Source organism: Mustela erminea, chromosome 7 (assembly GCF_009829155.1).
Source record: "Mustela erminea isolate mMusErm1 chromosome 7, mMusErm1.Pri, whole genome shotgun sequence".
Lineage (NCBI taxonomy): Eukaryota > Metazoa > Chordata > Mammalia > Carnivora > Mustelidae > Mustela > Mustela erminea.
Genome location: NC_045620.1, coordinates 53,183,744 through 53,209,641, shown reverse-complemented (window position 1 = coordinate 53,209,641; position 25,898 = coordinate 53,183,744). Strand labels below are relative to the sequence as shown.

The window sequence follows — 25,898 nt, the reverse complement described above, 5'->3', positions numbered from 1 at the left end:
TTAAATTGTGGTACACCTTAAATAATACAATGTTATATGTTAATCATATCTATAAGAAATTGCAGAACAAAATTTTTTTCTTCAAAACCTTTCTGAGTATATGCTGCTTTATTAGGCACTATTATGTTTTATAAATGGCATCATTTACCCTTATGAAATGATTAATATAGGGATTTTATATTTTTATAGCTAGATGGTAGGGTTAGGATTTAAATTGAGCTCTGACTGATACAAAATTTTTGCTTCATTGGGTGAAAGGGATGAGAATTTAGGGTTATTACACAGGTTTTTAAGAACTGTCATCTAAGAGTAGAGTCTGGGGCGCCTCGCTGGCTCAGTTGTAGAGTATGTTACTCTAGATTTTGAGGTTGTGAGTTTGAGTCCCACATTGGGTGTAGAGATTACTTAAAAATAAAATCTTTAAGGAAAAAAATGGAAAGGATTGTGTTAGGGAACAGTGAAGTTTTCAAGCAAAAGATAACAGTTTCTCTAGTATGTTATAGAGAATTACTAAAAATAATAGGTAGTTTTTACTAATGTATTGACCAATGACCAATTCTAATGGTTATTTTTTACTGAGTAAAATATAGTTTACCTAAGTAACTCTTTTGTAGAAAGTCTTTCCAAATTTGCTAACAGAATTTTAAGTGTGTAGTTGACCGTTGAATGATGTGGAGCTAGGTGCCGCGACTCCTTGTGCAGTTGAAAATAGCCATATAATTTTTTTAAAGAGATTTTGTTTGACAGAGAGAGATCGCAAGTAGGCAGAAAGGTAGGCAGAGAGGTGGGGGTAAGCAGGCTGCCTGCTGAGCAGAGAGCCCTATGCCTGGCTCGATCCCAGGACCCAGAGATCATGACCTAACCCGAAGGCAGAGGCTTAGCCCACTGAGCCACCCAGGTGCCCCTCCCTATAATTTTTTTTAAAAGATTTATTTATTTTTTATTTTTTTATTTTTTTAAAGATTTTATTTATTTATTTGTCAGAGAGAGAGAGAGAGCGAGCGAGAGCGAGCACAGGCAGACAGAGTGGAAGGCAGAGGCAGAGGGAGAAGCTCCTTGCTCCGCAGGGAGCCCTATGTGGGACTTGATCCCTGGACGCTGGGATCATGACCTGAGCCGAAGGCAGCTGCTTAACCAACTGAGCCACCCAGGCGTCCCTAAAAGATTTTATTTAAGTAATCTCTACACTGAATGTGGGGCTCAAACTCAAAATCCCAAGATCAAGAGTCACATACTCTGGACTGAGTGCCAGGAGCTCCTGCATAGACGTTTTGACTCCCCAAAAACTTCATTAATAGTCTACTGTTGACTGGAAGCCTTACTGATAACATGAATAGTCATTTAACCCTTATTTTGTATGCTGTTATATTATATACTGTATTCTTACATTTAAAACGTTAGAGAAAAGAACATGTTAAAATTATGAGGAGAAAAAAATAAAAAAATTATGAGAAAATATATTTAGAGTACTGTATTTGTTGAAAAAAATCCACATGTAAACAGAACTGTACATTTCAAACCTATGTTCAAGGGCCAGCTGTATATTGTTTTTAATGGCTTCCCCACCCTTATTATATATATTTTGTATATGTAATGTATATAGGCATATACATATACATGTTAGAATTTATTTCATTTTACTTTATTTTAGATTTTATTTGAGATAGAGTGAGCATGAATGGGGGGTGAGGGGCAGAGGGAGAGGGACAAGCAGATTCCTGCTAAGTGCAGATCCTGACTTAGGGTTTGATCTCAGGACCCTGAGACCATGACCTGCGCTGAAGTCAGACATTTAACTTACTGAGCCATCCAAGCACCCCAGTAGAATTTATTTTGAAATAATTATATTTTTCACAAGAAGTTGGAAAGATCGTACAGAGAGGTTCTGTGTATCTGTCACCTAGCTTTCCCCAGCGGCTACTTGTTATGTAACTGTAGTACAGTATCAAAATCAGGAATTTGACATTGATACAATGTGTGTGTAATTTTTCATTTTACCATGTATAGATTGGTGTAACCACCACGGCAGTTAAAGTACAAAGCTGTTTCATCATCGCAGACATCTCCCTCATGCTACCTCTTTTATAGCCCTACCCACCCCCTTCTTCCCATCATTCCTTCTTTTTTTTTCCCAAAGATTTTATTTATTTATTGGACAGACAGAGATCACAAGTAGGCAGAAAGGCAGGCAGAGAGAGGGGGCTTCCCCGATGTGGAGAGCCCAATGTAGGGCTCGATCCCAGGACCCTGAGATCATGACCTGAGCCGAAGGCAGAGGCTTAACCCACTGCGCCACCCAGGAGCCCCCTCTTCCCATCATTGTTAACTTCTAGGAACTACTAATTTGTTCTCCATATTTATAATTTTATAAATTCAAAATGTTATATAAATGGAATCATGCAGTATGTGGCTTTTTGAGGTTACCTTTTTTTCATTCAGCATAATGCCCCTGAGATCAGTCCAAGTTGGGTGTGTCAGTAGTTTGTTCCTTTTATTGCTGAGTAGTATTTTGTGTATGGATGTATTCCACAGTTTAACTATTTACTTTTGATGGATATTTTGGTTGTTCCCAGTTTTTTTCCATTATAAATCTCCTACGAACAAATGTTCGCAGATTTTAAAATCTGAAATATATATATATATATTTTTAAAGATTATTTATTTATTTATTTGACAGAGAGAGAGAGATCACAAGTAGACAGAGAGGCAGGCAGAGAGAGAGGAAGGGAAGCAAGCTCCCTGCTGAGCAGAGAGCCCGATGCGGGACTCGATCCTAGGACCCTGAGATCATGACCCGAGCCGAAGGCAGCGGCTTAACCCACTGAGCCACCCAGGCATCCAAAATCTGAAATATTTTTAAAAACCCTAGAGATTAAATACCAGTTACATCAAGTTTTCTTGTTTCTATAATTAAGCAGCTGGGTTTTAGATATTAATCTAAAATGTCAAGTTTAAGTGTGTAGGTTTCTTTACTGTTGTGTTAGCCTCAAACATAATTTCCTTATTGGTCTTGATAGTCCAATTTATTTGATGACAGTGATGTTAAGGAACATATGTATTGATAGGAGTTTATTTTTTTTGTATTGTAAAATAGCTGCTTCTGGAAGATGTTGATTTTCTGTAGTAACCTCATTATTTATTTATTTTTAAAGATTCCATTTATTTGAGAGAGAGAGAGGATGAGCAGAGGGGGAGTCTCAGAGGGTGGGGAGTAGCTAATCAGCAGGGAGCTGGATTCCGGGCTGGATCTTGGGACTCAAGGATCATGACCTGAGCTGAAGGCAGAGCTTAACTGACTGAGCCACCCAGGTGCCCCTCTTTAGTAACTTTAAAGACACTGGTATTGGGGCACCTGGGTGGCTCTGGTCATGATTTCAGGGTCCTGGGATTGAGCCCCACATTGGGCTCTGTTCAGCAGGGAGCCTGCTTCCCCCCCACCTCTACCTGCCTCTCTGCCTTCTTATGATCTCTCTCTCTCACTCATTCAAATAAATAAAATCTTAAAAAAAAAAAAGTTAAAAAAAAAAAAAGACAATGGTGTCTAGGGGTGCCTAGCTGGATCATTTGGAGCCTGCAACTCTTGATTCTTGGGGTTGTGAGTTTGAACCCCATTTTAGGTGTAGAGATTACTTACATAAGAACTTACAAAAATACACTGTTGTCTAAAGCCAAACCTTCCTTATATTAGGTCTTCCCCCATTTTTTGAAATTGAAATGCATGAGACTTATAACTGTTTAGCAGAGTAATTCTATTTCTCCTAAAATTTTAGGCTTACTTAAGGTAAATATTGTTTTGGTATTTGTTTTAATGAATGAAATTATTGGTGAAGGGGCTTTTTCTCTTGGATATAAGAGTTTTTGAAAAGCACCCATGAGGGTGTTGATCTTTTACTTACAAAATTTTTTAAAAAGTTTTATTTATTTATTTTAGAGAAATTGTGAGTGCATGAGTGGGATAAGGGCAGAGGAAGAGGAAGAGGGAGAGACTCTCCAGCAGACCCTTTGCTGAGCATGGAGCCTGTCATGGATTTTGATTTCACAACTCTTGAGATCTTGATCTGATCTGAAACCAAGAGTCAGATGCTCAACCAACTGAGTCCCCCAGGCACCCCACAGATTTTTAAACTTACACATAAGTGAAGTCTAGGGGTTTTTTTTTTTGAGATCTAGAAAGACCAAGTGTAAGTTTATGGAACTGATGTGTAAGAAGGAGAGAGATTGGTGAAGGGAGAGGGCAATGAAACAGCACAATGGGGAGCTTGGTCTTTGCTATGTGGAGGGAACAGTGAAAAGGTGAGTACAGTTGGCAAGGTAAAGTGGAATGATAGCTTCAGTTTTCTCAGTGAAGGGTGAATTGTCATATGTTGAAAGTGTTGGTTGAAGGAAAGTGTGGGAAATGTGAAGAAAGTTGAGGAGTATGAAGTAACCTTTTCAGGAATCGAGAATTTGAATCTATTAGAGGTCACATATGATTTTGTTTTAGGCATTACCAGTTTGGAGACTTGAGATTATGAAAGTTAGTCAGACTGGTTGTGATCTCCCTAGATTGCCAAATGTCCCACCCCCTATTGCTCAACAGTTAATGTATAGATAAGCACAGAGAAAGCAGTTGGTAGGGTTTTTCTAAGGAAAGGTAGAGGGAATTAATTGAGGTAATCTGTAAGCAAGCAGTAATTATGGATATTAAGAATTAGGACATTTTAGCTTGACAGTGAAGGAAAATATGTGTTTTATGGAAAATTAAAACCTAGTGATAACCAGTGTATTGACAGAAGCTTTCCTTCCATGTAGAGACAAAGATACGTGGCTGCGAGGGCACATGTGCCCCCAGTGAGGTGAAAGAATAAGAGAGGTATAGTGATCTAAATGGTATGACCAAAATACAGATTTTGAAGACCCAAGTCAGTGCTAAATGGATGGCTGACACTAGAGTATAGGGCAAAGCCATGAAGATACGGTAATTAACGAACTGAGTAGCCAGGCTATTTTTGTATCTATTCCAGTTGTATTAGCAAGCGAGAACTGTAGGAATGGAGTATTTCCAGTTGCTCATGAGGAGTAGTGAATGAAAGAGCTGGATAGCATATCCTTTGGAAGACAGGATTATAAGCAGGTGTGTGTGCGGGGAGATGATTTGGAGGTGAGCAGTTTACTAAACCCACTTCCTCTACTTGTATATAGGCTAGCAGAGAAAAGGCCACCGTGGCAGGGAAGTAATGGGGGTTGGAGTATCTTGAGATAATACTCCATTTAGTTAAGGCTAGATGGTGAAGACTCTGAGAAGATAGCAAAACAGGAGAAGCTTTACAGTGAGAGCAGAGGAGGTAGGGGATTGAGTCAGATTTAGGGAGGTGCAGAACAGTTTGGAGATAAGGACTGTGGTCATGAGAGTTGACTGGGGAGGCTAGGCTTGTGGTGGTGGCTGGGGTGTACAGGGATGTGGGGCAATAGTCCTTGCAGTCTGTGAGGTGTGTATGGGCAGCTGTTGCTACTGTGTCATCTTGGATGTTTCTCTCCACATAAATTTCTTGAGGTTTAGTTTCTGGGCTAGGAGCTGCTCTCTCCCATGAGATTTGGGTTATATAGGATGGTACTTCTGGTGATAATTTACTAAAGCTAGACATGGTGGAATTGTGCTCATAGGAACCATGATGTGCTTAAACTTGGACTGGTCTTTCTCTAAATTAATGATGCTCTTTCAATAGGAACAGCTTTTAGATTGCAAAGGTGAAGATGGATGGAATAAACTTTTTGACTTGATTCAGTCAGAACTTTATGCAAGACCTGATGATGTCTATGTGAACATCCGACTAGTAGAACTGTATCGCTCAAATAAAAGATTGAAGGATGCTGTGGGCCACTGCCATGAGGCAGAGAAAAACATAGCTCTGCGTTCAAGTTTAGAATGGAATTCATGTGTTGTACAGACCCTTAAGGTAGGTAAAAACATTTGGGTCTCTACACTTCTGTGTAGACAGTTAATATATATCACTTTGTATTTAAGCACTGCTCTCTAAAACTTAAATTTCTTTCATTTGTGTATAGCAGCTGTGAAATAAACCTTTTACTAGGATGTTTTTCAACTTTATGATGGGTAGATTAGAGAGATAAATAGAATTAAGGTACGTATTTTTGGTGTTTTCATAGGCTGATAAAAAATTAATTTAGTTTTACAAGTATAGGGATAGGCAAAGGAGTTTATAGGCATAAAATTAATTTGGTACTGCTTGGTAAAGTTTTATAATTGAGTGTTTTTTTTCTACAAAATAGGAATATCTGGAATCTTTACAGTGTTTGGAGTCTGATAAAAGTAACTGGCAAACTACTAATAAAGATTTACTTCTGGCCTATGCTAACCTTATGCATCTTACGCTCTCCACTAGAGATGTGCAAGAAAGTAGAGAATTATTGGAAAGGTATGTTGACTTAAGGAAAGTACTTCAGTGTCAATCATAGATTTTCTTTTTTGTAGTGGTTCAGTTCATCAGTGTAAACATCTTTACTGCATTGCTATTTCTCTAACATACCCAGGGGTAATAGTTAATACAATAAACCACTTGGAATCTTATTTCTTCTGTGGGGATATTATAATTGGTTTTGTATGACTTTGATTTTTAGAAAACTGTGTTATCATTCAGACTTGATTAAATTATTATACTCCCGTATCCAGTTTTGGCCTGCTTAATAAAGAGTCAGTCCTGAAAATGTTCTAACTGCTGTTTCATATTTTATTTCAAAAACGATATAATCTTGTGTGAAAATCAAAATAGACTTATATCTGTCAGATGTTGTAGTAGAAGCAGTTAGCATCACTAGAATTTCAGAGAACTCTTGTTGTTTTAGCTTAGAAACAAGATAACTAAAATATAATGTATGGTTTTTCTGTTTTCCTACATTTTGATTTTGAGGACCATATCTCCACTTTATTAAAATAAATTTCATTGAACAAAAACATCACTCGGATTTGTATAACAGTGTTAGTTTAGAGCAGGGGTTGACTAGCTCTTGTAGGCCAGATACAGCTCATTGCCCGATTTTGTAAATACATTTTCATTGGAACACAGCTGTGCCTCTTGTTATGTATTATCTTTAGCAGCTCATATACTACGATGGTGGAGTTGAGTAGCTGTCACAGATTGTATACACTGTCACAGATTGTATGCTTGCATAGCCAGATTAGTATGTGGCCCTATAGAAATAGTTTGTCAGTCCCTGGTTTGGACTGTCCATTTGTTTGAAAAGTAATTCTTGTTCTCCATCTGATGTTAGGGGATAGGATAGTTTTCTTGAAGAATTTTCTTAAGTGTCATACGATGGTAAGGTAAGGGTAGTATCTAGAATGATTTTAACTTTCAGATTATTTTAGAAAATATTTAGGATATTTTCTTTTGTATAACTTACATACACAAACATTTTTGGTCACCTGAGCAAGTGAGGGTGTAAAAGACAATTTCTTAGGAGTACTATAAAAGTAATTTAAACTTCATGGATACCCTGAAGGGGTCTTGAGAAACTCTAGGAGTTCCTGGAACCCACCTCCTATAAACCTACTTAGAAATCATGCTTCCCATTTCTATTAAACGTTGGTTTTCTTACAAAATGAAGATTCTGAGTTCCATTTGGATTTAGAAGCATTAGTTAGTACATTTACAAATAATAGGAATACAATTTAGGCCTGTAGTTATCTATATAGTAAGAAGAACAGTTATGTTATTGATAACCTTAATATCTTATTAGTTATTTACTTATAATTTGAAAATGACTTGTCTTATTGGAGAAATTCCAACTTCGAATTAAATAATGAAACCATATGATCAAGAAGAAACTGGAAAATATTTTAGTCAGTTATGAAGAATTCACCATAGTCTGTAATCTTGTCATTTGATTCCTATCTTTTTTGTGATTGTGAAGAGCCTGAAGTAACTGGAATAAGACCTTCTAGAGGTTAAGCTTGAAGTATGTGGAATAAAAATAAACACTAGATGATTCATAATTGATGAAGTAGAGAATAAGGATTATTAGTTTGATGTGGAAGATGAAGTTTGGAGTAAATTCCTTTGTTTTAATTAACTCATTATTTGCAATGCAATAGGTTTAATACCTGTTTAATAATTCAATATTGCAGTTTTGATAGTGCTCTTCAGTCTGTGAAATCTTGTGTGGGTGGAAATGATGAACTCTCAACTACCTTCTTAGAAGTAAAAGGACATTTCTACATGCATGCTGGTTCTCTGCTTCTGAAGATGGGTCAGCATAGTGAAGTGCAATGGCGAGCTGTCTCTGAGCTGGCTACATTGTGCTATCTCATAGCATTTCAGGTAAGCTCTTTCTGGTTTTGGGTGCCGTTGGCATTTCACTGAGATAGTTGTATTTCGCATGGAGGTGTGTCCTGATATATATTAAAAATATGAATAAATCTGTAGAATTGAAATCAAAATGAAATAGTTAATTTGATAGCTGAAAAATAAGATTTATACAGTTTTGGTGAGGTGAAATAGATAATGTTGATGCATTGTTGGTGGCAGTCTGTATTGCTGTGACTTAGTAACTGGAAGACCGCTTTGAAGACTTTGATCTTTTTTACTCTGCTATTTCTGGAAATCTGTAATAAGATGTTCTCAAATATGGGTAAAATTTGATTCAAAAATATGGACATGCATAACTTGGACAGAAACCTAGTAAGTAAATTTTGTGAGATGGTTATGTAAGCTGTGATAGAAGAATGTGTTTACCATAAGCATTTATTTTTTAAATTTTTTTTTTAAGATTTAAAAAAATTTATTTATTTGACAGAGATCACAAGTAGGCAGAGAGGCAGGCAGAGAGAGGAGGAAGCAGGCTCCCTGCTGAGCAGAGAGCCTGATGCAGGGCTCGATCCCAGGACCCTGGGATCATGACCTGAGCTGAAGGCAGAGGTCTAACTCACTGAGCCACCCAGGTGCCCCTACCATAAGCATTTTAACATGTTAATTGAAAGATGTATATATGTTAATATATATATATAACTTTAATAACATATATAATAGTATATTTATCTCTGAAAACATGATTCTATTCTTTATACATAGAACATGACCTGAAGGAAATATGCCAAAAGGTGAACCATTATTTTGAGATGATGAGATGCTTGGCTATTATCCCTTCCCAGTCCATTTTTGTAGGTTTTTTTTTTGTTTGTTTGTTTTGTTTTCTTTAAACAGCTTGCTTTAATTCTGAAATGAGAAGAAATAAAAGTCTGCCAATACCCTGGCTTATAAAAATTATTGGTAGTTTTAGAGAACTGTCTTTTGATTGAGGGAGAGAAAAAAGGATTCATTGAGGGAAAGAAAAAAGGATTCCCTTTTTAGGGAAGGCTCCTCCTTCTAGTTCATATGATACTGATTTTTTAAAAAACCCATGATATTCAGCTCACAATGTTAAGTGTTCTTATTTGCTCAGCAGAAGCATTTATGTTCATGAAGAATATATGTATTAGTGAAAATTAGGAAAGTTAATGAAGTTTGCTAATTTATGTAGGTACTAAAAGGTTACTATTAATATTTTAAAGAATCTTCAAGTAGGTGACAGTTATCTTTAGTGGAAACTGGAATCTTAAATTTTTTAAATATATATGATTTTTAGAGTTAATACAGTCAACTATTTTAAACTTTGACCCCTTTTAATAGTAAAAACTTAATTTCCTTCCTAAACCATTCACTCATACCTTTTCTATAAGATAATGACTGTTACCAGTTTTTTTATTAGTTAGAAGATTTTCTGCATATGCAAGCATAAAATATACCCTTTCTTTTAAAAACTCTTTTGCCTCAGTGGAGATATGCTTTATCTGCTGTTTAATATCATTTCAGCACATTAATATCTACCTCACTCTCTCTCTCTCACTAACCACACATTTCCATTGAATGGTTAAATAATGGAAACCTCCTGGATGCTTGAGTTTTATATTATCATGTTTTTGTAATTATCAAATGGTTATAAGCTTACAGGGGAAGCATGGACTGACACAGAGGTCCTTAAAAAAAAACAAAAAAAAAAACCAGATTAGGCCAGCTTCTTTAATGGTAGAATTTTCAGACTCTTGATCAAGGGAATGCTGTGTTATTAGTCTATTTGCATTTCAGCTAGGCATTAAAACCAAGTCTTTAAACCATTTAACTCTGATGAGGAAGAATTGAGTCCTTTTGCACTCTTGGCTGTCCCACTTTATCCCAGGGGTATCCCGCATTAACCATACTCTTTGAAAATGTACTGTCTACAGTGCAGCATTTGAAGGTGCTTTTACAGTAAAAAGTAATTTTTTCAGAAGTTAGTTTTTGTAGTCATCTTTTACATATTATCTAAATTCCTCAATTCCCAGTTTTTTCCACTTGGAATAGCGCAGCTCTAGCTAGGTTTAACCATTGGCTAACTGTTCGTCATCAGAAAAGCACAACGTAATAGAAAGGGACATCTTACTATTAGATATATGGGTATCACTAAATTAAGACCTTTGATTCTAAAATTATCAGGTTCCAAGACCAAAGATTAAGTTAATAAAAGGAGAAGTTGGACAAAATCTGGTGGAAATGATGGCCTGTGATCGTCTAAGCCAATCAGGTAATAGTAATGTTTAATTTTATTTTAAAAAGAAAAAGGAAAATTTCTCTGTTAGAGCATTTATGATAATCTGTTTAGGAGATAATTTGTTATAATCACTTATTTCTCTTTACCATATTGGGTAAGGGCAAGAGATAAAGATAGAATTAGAAGAAATTTCTCCTTCAGAAGGTAACAAATGTTTGATACTTTTTGCTCCTAGATGGAGAGAAACTCTTTAACCCCTCCTTTATCTGGCTGCTAGAGCCTCCTTCTGAATATTTTAAAGCACTTCCTGAACTAAGACTAATTAACTGATTTGCCAGCCATTTAGCATTGGTAATTTTATAAGATACTGCTATGGGGGATATAAAGGTGAAGAAGTCATGGATCCCTTAAGAATCTGACGACAAGTAAAGAAGATGATATATACTTAATTACTGGTAGGCTTTTGGAATTTGTAAATTTATTCCTGGTTTTGATTATTTGAGATGGATCCTAAAGGTCTAGAGCATATTATCTGGTTTTGCTAAAGCAGACCCTTCTTTCAGGATGTTTGTGTAGCTAGCGAATCAAGCAGTGAACTGAAGAAACATAATGCTTCATGTAAGAAGCAGTTTTAATATAAAATTAAATGAACTTCTTATTGATCAAGTAGTAGTATTAAAGTTACTCTAAGCTTTGTCTGTGGTTAGGTTACTGGTCAAGGCATATATTGCTCCTCTATCCCACAGCTTGGTTTTTTGTAGGAGGTGGACTTCCAGTCCTTGAAGAAATGACTGCATTTTTTTTTTTTTTTTTAAATATCTGTCATCTATCTTTGCAAGACTGACATAGATGTTTTTGCAGTGTCAGTTAGTAAAATGAACTGTGTTTTAATCTTTGATCTGGATGTTCCCGAACTTGTCTGCAAATTTTCGGAGAGTTAAGTCTGATCTGACTGACAAGCAGAATTATTCCAAAGAGTGGTGTTTTTTTTTTTTTTTTTTATTGTTGTTGTTTTTTAATCTTAAAGAGCTTAATTGAGATGACATTGACATTGTATATAATTCATATAAATGTACAACTCTGGTTTTTAGTGTGTTCACATAATTGTGCAAGCATCAGTGCAATCTATTTTAGAACATTTTCATCACCTTTTAATGAAACCTCATAACAATTAGTAGTCACTCTCCATTTTCCCCCAAACCCTCTAGTCATAGGCTACCACTGATATTCTATCTCTTTAGATTTCTTTATTCTGGACATTTTATATAAATTGAATTATACGACATGTGCATAGTGGTTTTCAAGGTTCCACCATGTTTTAGCATATACTAAAACTTCATCCAAGGGAGTGTTTTAAAAATAGATTCCTCACCCCTCACCTGTGGAATCAATCTCTAGGAAGTACAGCCTGGAAATAATTACTTTTTTTTTTTTTTAAGATTTTATTTATTTATTTGACAGACAGAGATCACAGGCAGAGAGAGGGGGAAGCAGGCTGTCTGCTGAGCAGAGAGACCGATGTGGGGCTCGATTCCAGGATCCTGGGATCTGACCCGAGCTGAAGGCAGAGGCTTTAACCCACTGAGCCACCCAGGTGCCCCTGGAAATAATTACTTTTTAAAAGCTTTTTCAAGGATGATTCTTAGCAGCTAGGTTTGAAAATCAGTGTATCAGATCAGAGAATTTGAGCTTGACTGTACTCTCCTATGGCCACTTAAATGATATACTTTCCATCTAAAATGTAAATACTTTAAGTACTTTTGGCATTTTTCAGACATCCTATGGTCTCCTTCTTTTCACTCTAGCAGGTAAAGATAACTGTTAAACCTGTAATCTGTATTCATTTTTTGCATAAGCACCCTTTTTGTTCAGTTGTAGTTGCTGGGTTGGAGGGTTAGCTCTGAGATAATCATCTTTTTTTTCCGTGGGGTATATTAATGAAACTGTTGAGAGATATGAGTAAAAATAATCTGTTTTTTAAATAAATGGAAATAATTTGTTTTTCAGGACACATGCTGCTAAACTTAAGTCGTGACAAGCAAGATTTTTTAAAAGAGGTTGTAGAATCCTTTGCCAATAAAAGTGGGCAGTCTGCGTTGTATGATGCTCTGTTTTCTAGTCAGTCACCTAAGGATAGATCTTTTCTTGGTAATGATGATATTGGAAACATTGATGTACAAGTGCCAGAGCCTGATGATTTGGCTAGATATGATGTTGGTAAGTTCTATCTTCTAAAGTAAATATTTTGTATCTCAGTCCTTTTATTTTAGGAGAATAAGAGCAAAAAGAGAAATAATCTCATAATCTTACTACCCAGAAATAATGACTTAATATTTCCCAGTATTCCTTGAGGTATTTTTGGGTGGGGGGGTAGGATGGTGTGAGGTGTTGGTAGTGGTAGTGATGGAATGCTGTTCTTCTAAATAGTTGTTTATACTGTACATGTGGTTGTCTTCTATCATGAATTCTTTCCCTGTTTATCTGTTTCTGTAAATAACTACTTTATTGGCAATAGAATTTGTTATATGAATTAGCCATAATATGCTTGCCACTTTTTGCTGTTTGAGTTCTCAGATGTTTTTGTTTTTTCACTGTGAAAAATACAGTATCTCTGTTTCAGATTTTTCCATAGAGTTTTCTAAAACCAGAATTATTGGAGTAAAGTTGATGAGCACCTTTAAGTCTCTTGCAAATTGCCATGTTACCAGAAAGGCTGTACCTCTTTATGCTTCTAAAAGCCCATAAATTTTTAGGTATTAATTTTTTTGTGGAAAAAAAGATCTCTTTACTACCCCAAGGGATTAATGTTGTGGAATCCCATTGTTTTAATGACTCTACTGAAAATCCGTTGTTTCAGGATTTCATACTGTGTGGCTTCTATCACTACTGTGTTCTGTTGAGATCTAGTGAGTACCTTTTTTTCTTAGATGGACTTGAAAGGAGCTTGTTTTTAAAATTCCCAGATATGAAGTGTGACTGCCTTTAGTAGGAACATGAGACTTTGGTTAGCATAGAATTTGACCCAGCTCTGATACAGAAAAGCAGTTATAAAATTCAGATGCATTTATTGTGAGTAATTGGCAAAACTGATGGCACAAGCAAGATTCCCAAAACCTCAAGCCAGTTTTTGCTCTTTATTTCAGGTGCCATTCGAGCACATAATGGTAGTCTTCAGCACCTTACCTGGCTTGGCTTACAATGGAATTCATTGTCTGCCTTACCTGCAGTTCGGAAATGGCTAAAACAGCTGTTTCATCATTTGCCCCAGGAGACCTCAAGACTTGAAACAAATGCACCTGAGTCAATATGTATTTTAGATCTTGAAGTAAGCAAAGACTTTAACAAATTAAATTTTTGAATTTTGTTTAATTTTTTTTCTAACCTAAATTGATTTTCTTTAAACAAAACAGGTGTTTCTACTTGGAGTAATATATACCAGCCACTTACAATTAAAGGAGAAGTGTAGTTCTCACTGTAGCTTCTATCAGCCACTATGCTTGCCACTTCCTGTTTGTAAACAGCTTTGTACAGAAAGACAAAAATCTTGGTGGGATGCAGTTTGTAATCTAATTCACAGAAAAACAATGTAAGTAGTAAAATAAAAACATTTCTTTAATTTACAGCCTAAGTTTTTAACTTAAAAACCTATTTAAAAACTTAATGCCTAGGTATCTAATTCTCATGTGAAGATTGAGTTTAATTTTCATGTGATTAACACACATGTAAGTTTTGGACTGTGTGTTTATAAATCAGTTTTATGAAACTTTTTTTTAGACCCGGAACCACAGCAAAATTGCGACTTCTAGTTCAGCATGACATAAACACACTAAGGGGCCAGGAAAAGCATGGCCTTCAGCCTGCCCTGCTTGTGCATTGGGCAAAATGCCTTCAGAAAACGGTGAGTTCACTGAAGTGTAAGAATTTTTAAGAACATTATCTGGTTTTTAAAAATCAGACTTTTCACTGAGTCTTAAATTCAGTTCAAAGAAATAGTATCAGCTTATTCACATTATGCCAGGTGAAATGTATTTTTTTAAAGCTTTTATTTATTTATTTGACAGAGATCACAAGTAGGCAGAGAGGCAGGCAGAGAGAGAGGGAGAGGGAAGCAGGCTCCCCACTGAGCTGAGAGCCCGATGCGGGACTCGATCCCAGGACCCTGAGATCATGACCCGAGCTGAAGGCAGCAGCTTAACCCACTGAGCCACCCAGGCCCCCCTGAAATGTATTTTTTAAATTCTTGCCACAGAATGGTTAATATTTAATACATAAGCACCTAGAATAGTGCCTGGCACAGTAAACATGACATAAGTATTAGCTGTTATTATTACTTAATAATTAAGTTATGATAATTATTATCCAGCCTCAAATTTTTTTTTTTTTTTTTTAAACTGTTAGTAACAGAAGGCCTTGTAGGTTAAGGGTGTTAGAGATTTTATAAATATCTGAGGTCTGTTCTTTGGCAGGGTTAGGTGTGGATGTTAACACTGCGACCAAACTGTGACACTCTGACAAGTTTGGGCTATGTAAAATGACAACTTTTAAAAAACAGATGGGGTTGTTGCCTCATTAGGTAGTATCATTGAAAGTGTTTAAAGGGTGGGTCTAGAATGATCACTGGTATTGTGGTTGTTTATTCCAACATTTGGAAAGTGAGTTCTGTGACTTTTGAGATTCTGTTTTGCCTTGATTTGAAATTTTAATCAATTGTTCAGACCATTTATAAAGGAATTTTTAGATTCTATTATTTATGTTCCTTAGGTTGTGTGCTTCTAACTTTCTATTTTAGGGCAGCGGCCTTAATTCTTTTTATGATCAACGGGAATACATAGGCAGAAGTGTTCATTATTGGAAAAAAGTTTTGCCAATGTTGAAGACAATCAAAAAGAAGAGCAGTATTCCTGAGCCTACGGACCCTCTGTTTAAACATTTTCATAGTGCAGACATTCAGGTAATGGAGGATTCCTTTGTGAATGAACTGGAGATACGGATTTCCAGTTTATAAACAAAGAAATAGAGGTATAAACTGCTTAAATCAATTGCTGGCTCTTTGATCCTTGTCTTGTTCTCAAAATCCACTAGCTGTCACAAAACATGGCAGAAAAGAAGGCTGAGCTGTTAATTAGGTCCTGTAAAATCTTTGGGAAATCACTTGGGTTTGATATTCTGGGGAGCGAGGCAGCTGGACTAAAAATTACTTAATGTGTTTAGGCATCTGAAGTTGGTGAATATGAGGAAGAAGCACACATAACATTTGCTATATTGGATGTAGTTAATGGAAATATAGAAGATGCTATGACTGCTTTTGAATCTATAAAAAACGTTGTTTCTTACTGGAATCTTGCACTGGTAAGTAGATGTTGGTATGTGAATTAATAGTTTTGTTTTGTTTTAAAAACCTAATTGTTTCATGAAAGCATTCTTTGTGTAGATTTTTCACAGAAAAGCAGAAGACATTGAAAATGATGCCCTTTCTCCTGAAGAACAAGAAGAGTGCAAAAATTACCTGAGAAAGGCCAGGGACTACCTAATAAAAATTTTAGATGACAGTGATTCCAATCTTTCAGTGGCCAAGAAGGTAAGCTGCAGGCTCTTTGTACTTTCTTACTATTGCTGAATGGATGGTAAGTAGTTTTACTTTGGTTTTATATTTTGATAATTTCAAAAGTAGTAATATTTATTATTAGTGCACAGAAATGGTGTGTAAATATTAGCATTGCTTTTGTGTCTTAGGTTTGATATTTCTTAAACTTGGGTATCTAACTTTTTGTTCTATAAAAGTACTTGATAGGGAATTTAAAACGGTTTCTAATTTTTGTTATCTTGACAGTAATGAAAACAAATATTGCAGCCTAAGGACTAGTTGTTAATTAATTTGGCAGTTAAACATTTCACTGAAATTGAAAGTAGTTGCTGACACCTTCAGAGCATTTCTTCTCATCTTTTCCATTTGCTATGGATTATCTTTTTTCTGTCAGCAGTTTGGGACTGTCGTGTTGGTATTAAATTCATTTGTGTTCAACCTTCCAAGTATTTTGTTGATTAATTCATGCTGCTGCTCTTATGTTAAGATTGATACTGTCTGTCTTATCTTTTACATAAGATTGATATTGATACTGTCTTTATAGTGTTTCTGTTTCTCTCTCCACTCAAAATTAATAAAAATCAGTAGGTTATTTTGTTCTTGTGCAAAAACTTCCCAAGTTAACATTCCTCTGCCATTATTATGGTTAACAGAAGAGATAGACTTTAGAGTCAGAAGACTTTAGATTACACAGCGGTTTCATGTGTGTTCTTATGTTAAGTATAAATTGCTTATTACACAAAAGTGAACATAAAAGCAAATTAGTAAGATAAAGTTTTTGTATTTATTTCAGAGTTGCTAGTTTATTTTTGCAAACTAAAGCCTTTGATTTGGTGCCCCCTTTTGTTTTTTAGTTGCCTGTGCCACTGGAGTCTGTAAAAGAGATGCTTAATTCGGTCATGCAGGAACTTGATGACTATAGTGAAGGAGGTCCTTTTTATAAAAATGGTTCTTTGCGAAATGCAGACTCAGAAATAAAACATTCTACACCGTCTCCCAGCATATATTCTCTATCACCAAGTAAAAGTTACAAGGTAAATAGAAAGAAATGAATCACTTGATTGCAGAATGTTTCTGTTCTAAATGTTTTAAATACTTTCTTGTTATTTTTTTTAGTATTCTCCCAAAACACCACCTCGATGGGCAGAAGATCAAAATTCTTTATTGAAAATGATCTGCCAACAAGTAGAGGCCATTAAGGTAAATCACTTAATATCTCTAAACTGTGCCTCTCTTAGGCCAAGATTTCTTCCTTGACCACTCCCTCACTCCCTTGTAAACCTGTCCAAAATGTCCCTTTGCTGTGCTACTAGAGTCATACTGTTTTGTATAATTTACCTTGACACTTAACCATATTATTTTTCTCATTTTTTAATTTTAGTTTTTTAAACTTTATTTTAATTCCGTGTAGTTAACATAGCATTAACATTAGTTTCAGGTTACAGTTTATTCACAGTATAGTGTCTCAGCAGTTCTGTATGTTGCTTGGTGCTTATGAAGATAAATGTATTCTTTTTAATTTTTTTCCAGTTTTTTAATTTAAATTCAATTAAGTTAACATATAATATATTATTAGTTTTAGGGGTAGAATTTAGTGATTTATCAGTTGCATATAACACCCAGTGCTCATCCTATATCAAGTGCTCTCCTTAATGTCCATCACTCAGTTATCCCTTCCCTCGACCCATCTCCCCTCCAGCAGCCCTCAGTTTGTTCCCTGTAGTTAAGAATCTCTTAAGTTTGCCTCCCTCTCTGTTTTTATCTTATTTTTTCCTTTCTTTCCCCTTTGTTCATCTGTTTTGTTTCTTAAATTCCACCTGTGAGTGAAATCATATGGTATTTGTCTTTGACTGACTTATTTCGTTAGCATAATACCCTCTGATTCCATCCATATTATTGTACATGGCAAGATTTCATTCTTTTTGATGGCTGAGTAATATTTCATTTTTTTTAAAAATACACACACACACACACACACACACACACACACACACACACCCACCCACATCTTCTTTATCTGTCCATCTCTTGATGGACGGGCTCTTTCCATAGTTTGACTATTGTGGACATTGTTGCTGTAAACGTTGGGGTACATGTGTTCCTTTGAATCATTATGTTTGTATCCTTTGGATAAATATCTAGTAGTGCAGTTGCTGGGTTGTAGAGTAGACCTATTTTTAACTTTTTGAGGAACCTCCATACTGTTTTCCAGAGTGTCTGGCTATACCAGTTTGCATTCCCACCAAGATAAATGTATTCCTAATCCCCATCACCTATTCTATCTGTTCCTTCGCCAACTACCCCTCTGATAGCCATCTCTCTGTTCTCTATAGTTGAGTCTGGTTTTTTTGGTTTGTTTCTTTCTCCCACCCTTCCTTTGTTTTTTTAAATTCCGCATACAAGTGAAGTCGTGTGGTATTTATCTTTCTCTGGCTTATTTCGCTTAGCATTATATTCTCTAGATCCATCCCCATTATTGCAAACGGTAGGATTTCATTCTTTCTGTGACTGAATAATACTCCATTGTATATTTATATACCACATCTTTTTTAATCCATTCATCTATCATTGGACACTTGTGCTGCTTCCTTATCTTCGATGTTGTAAATAGTGCTGCAGTAAACATATATCTCTTCGAATTAGTGTTTCCAGATTCTTTGGGTAAATACCCAGTAGTGTGATTACTGGTAGTTCTGTTTTTAATTTTTTGAGCAACCTCCAAACTGTGTTCCACAGTGGCTGCACCAGTTTGCTTTCACACCAATAGTGTGCAAAGATTCCTTTTTTCCACATCCTTGCCAACACTTAACTGTTTCTTATGTTTTTGATTTCAGCCATTCTGACAGGTGTAAGGTGATATATCATTGTGGTTTTGAATTGCATTTCCGTGATGTTAAGCATCTTTTCATGTGTCCTTAGGCCTTAACCGTATTTTTGAAATTACTTTTTTCTGCTTCCTCCACCAGCTGTGACTCCTTCAAAGGGAAAGACTCTTTAATCCAAAACATAGCAGCATTCCTGATATAGAGGTGGTTCCTAAGTGACTGAATTGAACTAGTGAAATAAACTAATTATACGTTGGTCTAGGAGTTCATTTCTCAGACTGATTGGTGTTGTGTGTTGTATTTTATAGCTAGGTGTTGATATGTAGTCTGAGTTTCCTATCTTTTTGGTACCTTTATAAGAATTTGACTTAATCATGTAAGGAAGTGGTTATGTCTTCATGATTTTATAAATTCGCTGTATGAAAGTCATCTTAATTCTTAGGCTCAAAGGAGCTTTATTTACTTCTTTGGAATTGGGAGTACATGTAGGTTGTTTCAAGCTTGTTGGGCAAGAACTAAAGCACTCATACTTTTGAAGTTATTTTAAAGGATATTGTGATGTGTGTGCAGTTATTAAAGTGTTACCAGCAATGTGTAAGACTTAACAAAAGTGCTGTTTGGAGGGGAACAAAATTTTGAATTTGTGCAAATATTTTGTTTATTTTATGTAATCGTGGCCTATTATGATATTACATACCATCTTGGCTTACCTTATAGGTTTAGGCACCCAGCGTTGTATTCTGTGGAAGTATAGTGGAACATTATGTTCCTGAAAAGCTGAGGTTTAGTACTAACTCTGCTACTAATTAATGCTCTTGAGCCAGGGCCTGCTTTTCTTTTTGCTTGGTTTCTCATCTGAAATGTGGGAATTATTGAAATCAGTTCTCAGCACATTTTCTAGTTGTTTGAATTTTAAAATTATGATTATAGCATTAATTGCATGTTCAAAACTGTAGTGACTACAAAATTTTTCCAGGTGATTCCATTAGTTTCTTATTTTTTTTTTGGATGTGTAGCTTCTGGGCTAAATACAGTAGATGGATGAATGGGGAAAATCCATTTAATTTGAAAATTCAAGGTATCTTTGACCTCCATATTTATGGCTTTTAGGAAATATCTATTTGGAAGCACTGTTAGAAGAAGAAAGTAAGACATGCTGTGTCTGTGACCTCACTTACAGCTGGTTGGATATCTAGACCAATATACAGATATTTGATACTATTTTTTAAAATGCCTGCTAATTGATACCACTGTAGTTTCTTTGGAAAAAGAAATAGTTTCTTGATAAGTGCATGTTTTGTAAGGGACATTTTATAGTTTCTGTGGGTGGGGAGGGTGTTGTCATTTAGTTGTCTGTAAAACAAATAGAGATCTGGTAAGTAGCCACATAGTTACCATTAGAAAGCAGTGTGTCTTCTGTACATGTAGGCAGCAGAGTGGTAATAAGAAAACATATTTGGGGTAAAATCTGGTTTGAATTCCAGCTGTGCTATTTCCTGCATCTTTTATTTTTCTCAAGATGTGAGTTGATACTGCTTATTTGTATAAGGATTAAGAATTTAAGTAAAATATCTGGACTCTATTATTATATACATAATATATTCTGAGCAGATACCGGTTATTTTCCCTTTCCTAGTGCATCATTAGAGCATCAACTTTGAAAGATTTGTAGTGTTTTGTTACATCATTTGTGTGTAGGTCGAAAGCTAGTATTGGGAGGTAGTTTAGAACATTGAGTAGCCTAGGTGGACTGGAAGGGAAAGCAGCATGGAAAGGAGGTTCTGGAAGGGTGTTTGGAGCAATACTTCTGAGGACCAAGAATATCAGAAGAGTTTAATTTGTAGGTACTTGTGTTTTTGAACAGGGAAGTGTCTTATCTAGAGCTCAACTTTAGGGGCACCTGGGTGGCTTAGTTGGTTAAATGTCTGCCCTTGGCTCAGGTCAGAATCCCCAAGTGTCCTGGGATCGAGGCCCCCATTGAGATTCCTGCTCAGTGAGGAGTCTGCTTCTCCCTTTTCCTCTGCCCCTCTGCCTACTTGTGCTGTCTCTTGCTCCCCCGCCTTCTCAGATAAGTAAATAAATAAATAAAATCTTAAAAAACAAACAAACAAAACAAAACCCTCAACTTTGGAAAAATTAATTTGGGCACGTGTGGAATGGAAATGGAGATAAAGCCATCTAGGAGGTTATCAGTTTAGGTGATAGCTAACTAATCTAGAATGAATTAGGTAATATGGTACTAAAGAATGAAAGAATGGGAGGAAATAAGTTTTAACTAATTAAGGATCATTTACTTAAATGAGCATGTGATACACAGATCTATTAGAAATACTGAATCTCTAAAAACACATCATCGAGTATTTAAAATATTTAAATTTAAAATATTTGTTTGCTCTATCACTATTTCTGAGATAATACAAGTGCTTACAGTTGTTTTCTTTCTTCCAACAGAAAGAAATGCAGGAGTTGAAACTACATAGTAGTAACTCAGGGTCCCCTCATCGTTGGCCTCCAGAGAATTATGGACCAGATTCAGTGCCTGATGGATATCAGGGATCACAGACTTTTCATGGGGCTCCACTAACAGGTTCGCAACTGGATAATCCCAGAAGTCACTGTACTTCTTCCTCTTTTACACAGATAACTTGTGAACTCACCTTGTCTATATACATTTGTTTATATACATGTTTATACATGTCTGCTTATATGTTTCTTAAGCCATGTTTGGTATTACTGAAATTTTTATAACTCCAAGCAGAAATAAAACAAGCTTTATCTGATCCTTTAATACATCTGTCAGAGAAGCTGAGACTATTCCTGACTTTGGAAAATGTTACGTGATATTATTTTGCATTAAGAGATGGCTAAGTAAAACCTTCTCAGGATTTATTTTGGTGATATACTTAGAGGACATTCATAGGAAATCGTGTTTATTTTGAAATACCATGGTCATACAAAGAAGGAAGGAGTTGGAGCTGGGCCATATTGGAATTTGAAGTTGTGCTTTCTAGTACATAGTGACCTCTTGAGCCAGTTTGTGTGTTTGAAATGTGGAGATAAAACTTGCCTCACATTATTGTGAGCATTTGTGTATGCGTAGGTGTATATTAGAGTGTCTAGTAAACACTTAATGCACCAAGGGTGTCCTGTGGGTTGTCTGTGTTCAAAAGTGCTTTGTGCATGTAATTCCCTTTAATCGTGGTAACCCAAAATGGTAGATATCATTATTATTATTACGTTTTTAAAGATTTTTGTTTATTTGAGAGAGAGAGTGCATGAGCAGGGTGTTGGAGGGGGAGAGGGAGAGGGAGAAGCAGACTCCTTGCTAATCAGGGAGCCTGAACACAGGGCCCAGTCCCAGGACCCTGGGATCCTGATCTGAGCTGAAGGCAGATGGTTAACTGACTTTACTGCTAAGGCACCCCATGAATTCTGTTTTTATAGATGAGGAAGTGGGTTTAGAAAGGTAATGTAATTTATCCATTATTGTACAGCTAATTATTGGTAGAGTTGGGGTTCAGACTTCAGTGGTCTTAACTGGAAATCCCCTTGCCAGTATGATATATTGCCCACAGATAGCCAAAAATGATGATAAAAGCAGATTTGTTGTTTGACATGAGATAGATTCCTGAAATGGTAGTAGTGTGCTTTTTTCTAATTGGTTTTAATCCAGGGAAGATTTAGAATAGTGTGTTCCAGTTTAGATGAGCACATTATGTGATGGTTCATAGGGCCGTACTGAAGGCAGCCTCACTATCCTCTTTTGACAGTGTCTTCTAATGTAGGCAAAATAATAGGAAATCCTGTAAAGTTATAAATCCTGTAATGTCACAAGTGATAGATAAATTTATGAGGTGTCAGGAGTTCATACATTGCTCACTTAAAAACTGTGCACTATATAGAGTCTGGCATAGAGAAGTCAGTAAACTGGCTAGCCTTTTCTAGGGCTTTTTGAGTGCTGTGTGGAATTGATCGTTTGGCACCTTTTGAGTCACAATTTCCATTTCTTCTGTGTATAGACATAAAAGGTCTTCTGGTTGTTAAACATAACATTCACATTGTCTCATTTTATTCTTGCAATTACCCTATGAAATGTATAGAAGCAGCACATCCTCATTTTACAACTGAGAAATAGGGAGACCCCTAGTAGCTAATTGACAAGGTCGCAAAGCAGCTTTGTGGCCCCGCAAAGTGGAGAGCTCAAGTCCCCTGTTTTGCATTCCTATGCTCATAGATTTTGTTTTTTCTTAATGAAAGTAAAAATATACCAAAATGTTTCTTGTCTTTTTAAAATAAGATGATTGAAAACAATGATTCTTAAGTTTATAGGAAATAATCAGAAGTACTAGCAATGTAAACTAAAAACTAACTATAGGAGTTAGAGTGCTATTAATTAACATTTTGGAGCATTTCCTTCTGATCCTTTCTCTTTGTATATGTAAAGAATTTTTAGTGAGATTTTTATCATTATGTTGTATGTAGATGAGTAGTCTATTTTTTAAATATTAGAATTCTGAGCATTTTCTTAAATATTTTGAAAATACTTTTAATGAATACAGGTTTTCCCATCATGTCGAAGAACTGCAAATTTTATTCCCATATTATTTCCAGTTTGCTGTCATAAATAATGCTGTGGACACATTCTTAGGATTGTTAGGGTATTTAAAAAATTCTTTTGTGTTGGATAATTGCTTTCCAGAAAAGCTATGCCAGTTTACACTTTTTTACCACCATTGTCTGATAGTGCCCATCTCATTGCATTCTTGCTTACTATTAGCGATTTATTGGTTTTGAAAAACCTTCACCAATTTTTAAAAACAAACATGGTATCAGTTTTTATTTTTTATACTGGGCATGTTCAACAGTTTATAATCATTTTATATTTTCTGAGTTAGCGGTTTATTTGGTACTTTTTTCCTAATAAGATTATTTTTAGTAGGTTTATAAAAACTTTTTCCCCCCCTCCATTGTTAAGAGTCACTAGTCACTGATAAAGTCACTAATTAAATTTTCAGACTTTATGATTCTTGGCTCATATCCATCAGCTTGTTCTGTGTTCTTTTCCTTTTTTCTCCCCAGAATGTTTAAAATAACCATCTTTACCAGGCAATTCCGTTAGTTTTCCAAATTCAAACTTGGGCTTCTTTAGCAATTTTTACTTTTGTAGTCACTGTGAAGAGAACATAAATAGACTGACTAGTCTTTTCTAGGTCTTTTTCAGGGCTTTCTAGAATCAATTGTTAGCGCCTCTTGGATCACAGTTTCCATTTCTTCCATGTCACGGCATAAATGGTCTTTTAAGTTGTTTTGTTTTCTGATAAAACTTTAATAAAAAAACCTAAGCAGTAATTGTTGGTAGCTTTGCCATGAACATGAGTGTCTTCCAGTTGTTGGTTTCCTAGTGAAACTCATATAAAACTGACTGAATAAATATTTGGACATCAACATGAGTGTCAGTCATGATGTGCCATTTTTTTTTTTTTTGTAAGTCAAGGAACACGTTTTGTGTTACCTGTGAGATTCTTTGCATGAATTTATCAGGTGATTTTTGACTGGAACATTTTCAGCTTGAGTTTATAAAATGCAACCTTTTCTTTCTGCAAATATTTAAGGCTTGCTTTAAAAAATGGCCCTGAGGCCAATCAGATGCATTTTGGTTCCTTAAATCCTTCCTGTGACTAGTGTATTCCCAGTATTTCTGATGTTGACAATAGACTGTGCTTTCGTATCATACCAATCTTTCTTAGAAAATGGACCAAACACTTTCTTCTTGGCTCCTTTTTTGATGCTTGTTGTGAGGCGCTTGTTCTTGTTGACCACTGTGGTGCTGCTCTCTTATTCCTCATGTGTCATATTTAGGGGTTTTCCTAGTTTGTCATTTGATAATCTTCTTTATGGTATATTTTGATGTATAGAAATTTTAAAAAATCTGTAGTTAAATCTTTCTTTGATTTCTATTGTTTTTGTAATTTATAGTTCTTGCCTAGATAGTCTTAACTATAGTATAGACTTTTTTAACTGTTTTCTTTCTTTTCTTTTTTTTTCTTTTTTTTTTTTTTTAGTTGCAACTACTGGCCCTTCAGTATATTATAGTCAGTCACCAGCATATAATTCCCAGTATCTTCTCAGACCAGCAGCTAATGTTACTCCCACAAAGGTAACAAAGGAATAATTTATACATTTATAAATATCTCCTTTTTAATTGTTCAGGCTTCCTTCAAAGAAATTCAAGAAGTAGTTCAGCATTAAAACTTATATGTCCCATAAGATATAGCTATTTTAAATTTCTTTCCAGATACAGAAGTTATGCCTCTTACTCATCTTATTTTTATGTTACAGTAAGTGTGAACATTTAGAATATTTCCCAAAAGTGGGGGGGATGGTGGTGGTGATGGGTCCTTTATCATTTTGTTTTGGTGGAAACAGGACTAGAATGGCCTTGCTGAACCACTATGTGGTAAGTACTTCAGGCCTGAAGTGACTATGTAGGTGTCTATTAACAACCAGTATTACAACTGTAGTTGAGTTAATGAAACTTTGAAGACAGATGGCTTGGGTGAATTTAGACCCTGGCTCTTCTGCTCACTGTGACCTTGGGCAAGTTTCTTAAATCTCTCTATGCATTAGTTGCCTCATATGTAAAATGAGGATAATAATCCCTTAATTCATAGGGTTTTTGAGGATATTAAAATGAGATATTATGTAAAGTGCTAAGAACAGTGCCCAGTTGGCACATTAGTAAATGCTCGATAAATGTTAGTCTCCATCATCATCATCATTATTGTTAACATCATTTAACACATTATTTAGGAATAAAGAAGAAATTTATTCTATGCATTTATTGTAGAATTGGATTTTTAAGATTCTGTTATTAGTTAAAGCAATTTCCATATATGCCAAGAAAGGAGTATAACTGTAAGTATCTT

At 35.6% G+C, this 25,898-nt stretch overlaps 1 protein-coding gene across 2 annotated transcripts in view; it reads left to right on the top strand.

The window, feature by feature from the left end:
• The window catches only part of LOC116595385 (E3 SUMO-protein ligase RanBP2), an 85,197-nt gene that overhangs the window by 34,215 nt on the left and 25,084 nt on the right, over positions 1–25,898 (top strand). For both annotated transcript variants that reach the window (XM_032351642.1, XM_032351641.1), the window contains exons 5-19: positions 5,706–5,936; positions 6,271–6,416; positions 8,126–8,318; positions 10,509–10,596; positions 12,571–12,780; positions 13,707–13,888; positions 13,974–14,149; positions 14,338–14,461; positions 15,353–15,514; positions 15,775–15,912; positions 15,995–16,141; positions 17,002–17,181; positions 17,264–17,347; positions 21,424–21,559; positions 25,035–25,129. In XM_032351642.1, coding sequence (XP_032207533.1) covers positions 5,706–5,936; positions 6,271–6,416; positions 8,126–8,318; positions 10,509–10,596; positions 12,571–12,780; positions 13,707–13,888; positions 13,974–14,149; positions 14,338–14,461; positions 15,353–15,514; positions 15,775–15,912; positions 15,995–16,141; positions 17,002–17,181; positions 17,264–17,347; positions 21,424–21,559; positions 25,035–25,129 — 2,292 coding nt within the window. The remainder of the gene's footprint in view (positions 1–5,705; positions 5,937–6,270; positions 6,417–8,125; positions 8,319–10,508; positions 10,597–12,570; positions 12,781–13,706; positions 13,889–13,973; positions 14,150–14,337; positions 14,462–15,352; positions 15,515–15,774; positions 15,913–15,994; positions 16,142–17,001; positions 17,182–17,263; positions 17,348–21,423; positions 21,560–25,034; positions 25,130–25,898) is intronic.